This window comes from Danio aesculapii, chromosome 23, assembly GCF_903798145.1.
Source record: "Danio aesculapii chromosome 23, fDanAes4.1, whole genome shotgun sequence".
NCBI lineage: Eukaryota > Metazoa > Chordata > Actinopteri > Cypriniformes > Danionidae > Danio > Danio aesculapii.
Genome location: NC_079457.1, coordinates 35,908,684 through 35,912,141, shown reverse-complemented (window position 1 = coordinate 35,912,141; position 3,458 = coordinate 35,908,684). Strand labels below are relative to the sequence as shown.

General features: G+C 34.6%; 1 protein-coding gene across 2 annotated transcripts in view; it reads right to left on the bottom strand.

The window, feature by feature from the left end:
- Positions 1-1,216: 1,216 nt before the first annotated feature.
- The window catches only part of p4htma (prolyl 4-hydroxylase, transmembrane a), a 38,453-nt gene continuing 36,211 nt past the window's right edge, over positions 1,217-3,458 (bottom strand). Inside the window, exon 9 of one of the 2 annotated variants that reach the window (XM_056448897.1) lies at positions 1,217-1,897. In XM_056448897.1, the coding sequence (XP_056304872.1) occupies positions 1,701-1,897 (197 nt within the window). In that variant the 3' untranslated portion in view covers positions 1,217-1,700. The remainder of the gene's footprint in view (positions 1,898-3,458) is intronic. The other variant, XM_056448898.1, reaches the window with a different exon arrangement.

Below are 3,458 nucleotides of genomic sequence, written 5' to 3'. Positions count from 1 at the left end.
CATGCCCATAACATTTTAAAATGTCAAAATTCTAAAATGCTAGGAACATTATATTGGTGGATAAAACCTAGCAATGTGTTTAAACATGCCTATAACAGGTTAAAGATGTCAAAATTCTAAAACATGATAGCAATGCGTTAAATAATGATAATTATTGACAAAAACATGCTAGCAACATGATATTAAGGAGTAGAACAATACCATGTTGTTAGTATGTTTTTAGACAGTTAGCATGATATGTTTAGCATGCTGTGTATCTTATATGAGCAAGGTCATTATTATTAATAGTTATATATATATATATAAAATTATCTATTATAAAGTGGAACAAACAGAAACTGAAGGCAATGTTACATTTTATTAAGTTTAACTTGATATCCATATATACACAACTCATATTTGTTGTAACTCAACCTGATTACTGATTTAAAGCAGTGGTTCAGGGTCGCAGAATAATTTCAAGGGGTCGCAAGAGTGATTTTAAAATTGTTTAATTTTCAGTGATTATAATATAAAATTTTCAGCATTACAAGTGAAAGCTACAAACAAATATTTACAGATTTTTTTAAAAAAGATATTACTGATTAGTATTTTTAAAAAATGAATGGAAAATCATAACTGTGCTGTGACTAACATGCTAGTTATCACTACAGCACGCATCTGGATGTGAAAACTGCAACTGCAGAGATGGATAAATTTATAATTTGTAAATCTAAAAATGCTGAGGAAACTGTGGACAGTTTACCCGAGTCCGTCTACTTTGACTAAGCATAAGAGCAAGACCCCGTCAGACCAAAGTAGGACACATCAGGATGAATACATAAAGAATGGATTCACTTGTTCTAATGTCAACAATACTATTTAAAGGAAAGCCAAAATTATTTTAATGTATATTAAATATAGTTAAAATACTGTGAACAGCTTAAAGGAAGTTAACTTTATTGTTTGTATATGCTTTGGTAGTGGGGGGTCGTGAGTTCTTGACGATCTTACATTGGGGGTCGCTGGCTTAAAAGTTTGAGAACCACTGATTTAAAGGACCTGAGGGGCCTTTCAGCTATGAACACATAGGCAGACCTTTATTAGTGAAAGTGAATATAACGCCCTCTTGTGGGTAACACGTGCGCTTGCGTATTAGAGAAATCTCTTCATGCCTTCATATAATTCTAAAAGAAAATGAATTTACATATATAAAAAAACCACACATACTCCGCTCAACAAGTATGAATTTATTTCTTAAATTAATTTACATATCTGACAAACTCTTTGTCTTAAATAGTGCATTAAAATGGAAAAGGACAACCTGTGCATAACAAAACCTGAGAAAAATAGACACACATTATGTGACTATATTTAAATCTATAAATACACACCACACATTAACGAATAATAAATATCTGAATAAATAGCAATATGACAAATAAATAATAATTTACGCAATGAATAAATAAACTCTTTCTTAAATATAGAATAAATAACTTGTGTGCAACTCGTGGATATCTAGGTACTATTCAAAGAACAATTTCCCAGTTGAGCTCATCAATATTAAATGATATGCCACCGGAGCGGGGGCCCACAGCTATATAAAGTAAAGCTTGCAGCAGTGGGTATCTCTTACTGGACCGGCTTTTATTCTCCTGAACAAAGACTTGCCGAGTGGAAACAGCTTCTAGATCAGTGCAGACGTGTATGATCTGGGTTTAGAGGTCTTGGTGAAAGTCTCCATGCTCTGGTGTTTTGCTGTGGCCCTCAGGATGCCAAGAGACGAGGCGCTGGTAGCGCTCTTGACGCTGCTGGTCCGGGTCGATGTTCACCCACACACTTCCTGTCCATTTGAAGCCTCGTGTGACTAAGCAGTCGCCGTGCAGGGAGAATTCATCCAGCTCTCCGACCCAACCTGTTTGAAAGAAAATGGAGAACACTGAGAAGTTTGTTTATATTCATTGTACGCTGGAATATTTTTATGTTTTAAAGAAACTTCTCAGATACTGACACTGATCAAAACAACGGTGAAACAGTAATGTTAACAAATATAACAATTAAAAATAGTTTTCTTGTTAAATATATTTATATTAAATGCATTTATTGAAATTAATTATTTTCTTTTAAAGAAAGCTTAATTAATATGTTTGATATCATTTTGTTAGCACGTTGAAAACATGTTGCTAATGTTTTAGAGCACGTTAACATTTTAACAAATTATTAGTATGTTACCAGACCACTGCTAGCATGTTTACTGCAAGTTTAAACACACTGTTTGCATATAGCAGAACATTTCTACGATGTTTTGCAAATTGAATTCCATAAAAGTTGTGACGTTTTTTTTTTTTTAAACACGATGAAATCAAGAATATGCAATTTGTTTACTCCCCTTTAACTTTTATTTAAATGACAAAATCACCTCACAGCAAGAAGGTCACTTGTTCGAGCCTCGGCTAGGTCAGTTGGCATTTCTGTGTGGAGTTTGCATGTTCTCCCCGCGTTGGCGTGGGTTTCCTCCGGGTGCTCCGGTTTTCCCCCACAAGTCCAAAAAAATGTGGTATAGGTGAATTGGGTAAGCTAAATTGTCCGTAGTGTATGTGTGTGAATGAGTGTGTATGGATGTTTCCCAGTGATGGTTTGCAGTTGGAAGGGCATCCACTGCATAAAACATATGCTGGATAAGTTGGCGGTTCATTCCACTGTGGCAACCCCAGATTAATAAAGGGACTAAGCCAAAAAGAAAATGAATGAATGAACCATTTTTGACTTAATTCAATAATAACTTTCGCAGACTGCCTGGCTAACACATTCCAAAAAAGTTGGGACAGAGGCAAAATAACTAACAAACAGAATATCCAAATAAACTACAATAAAGAAGTGAATCGATGCTACATGAGGGCTTCATATGGTTGGGTATAAAATGAGCATCTCTGGGCCCTATTATACACCTGGCACAATAAGGCGCTAGATGTGTATGGCATGATTTGTTGCTATTTTCCAACAAGGGCAACAGTAAATTTAACGATTTGCGCCACATTCTTTAAATAGCAAATTCATTTGTGCCACTTTGTGGACTCATGGGTGTTTCAATCTAAAAAGAAGGTGTGTTAAGGTGTTGCTATTTTGAGGAACAGAAATAGAACATTGACCAACTAAAAGCTGGTCTAAAGTCTAGCGCAGAGCTTTTAGTTATGTGTCTATGTGGGTCCAAAACACGAACACACAGGATGGACAGCAATACACAAATATCTTTACATATGAAAAAAAAAAGATTAAATAGTAACAAAATTATTATTTCCTACATAAATATAAAAACCACTGCCTCCATGCCTCATATCTGGGGGCTTTTTTTTAGTTTATTCATGACAATTTGCATTTGTATAATGTTATGATTATTATCAAGTAAAGAAGGATCATGGCTTTTTATTTTGTGCCAAAAATCAAGTGAGAATTGTCAAACAAATCAAAAATAGCAT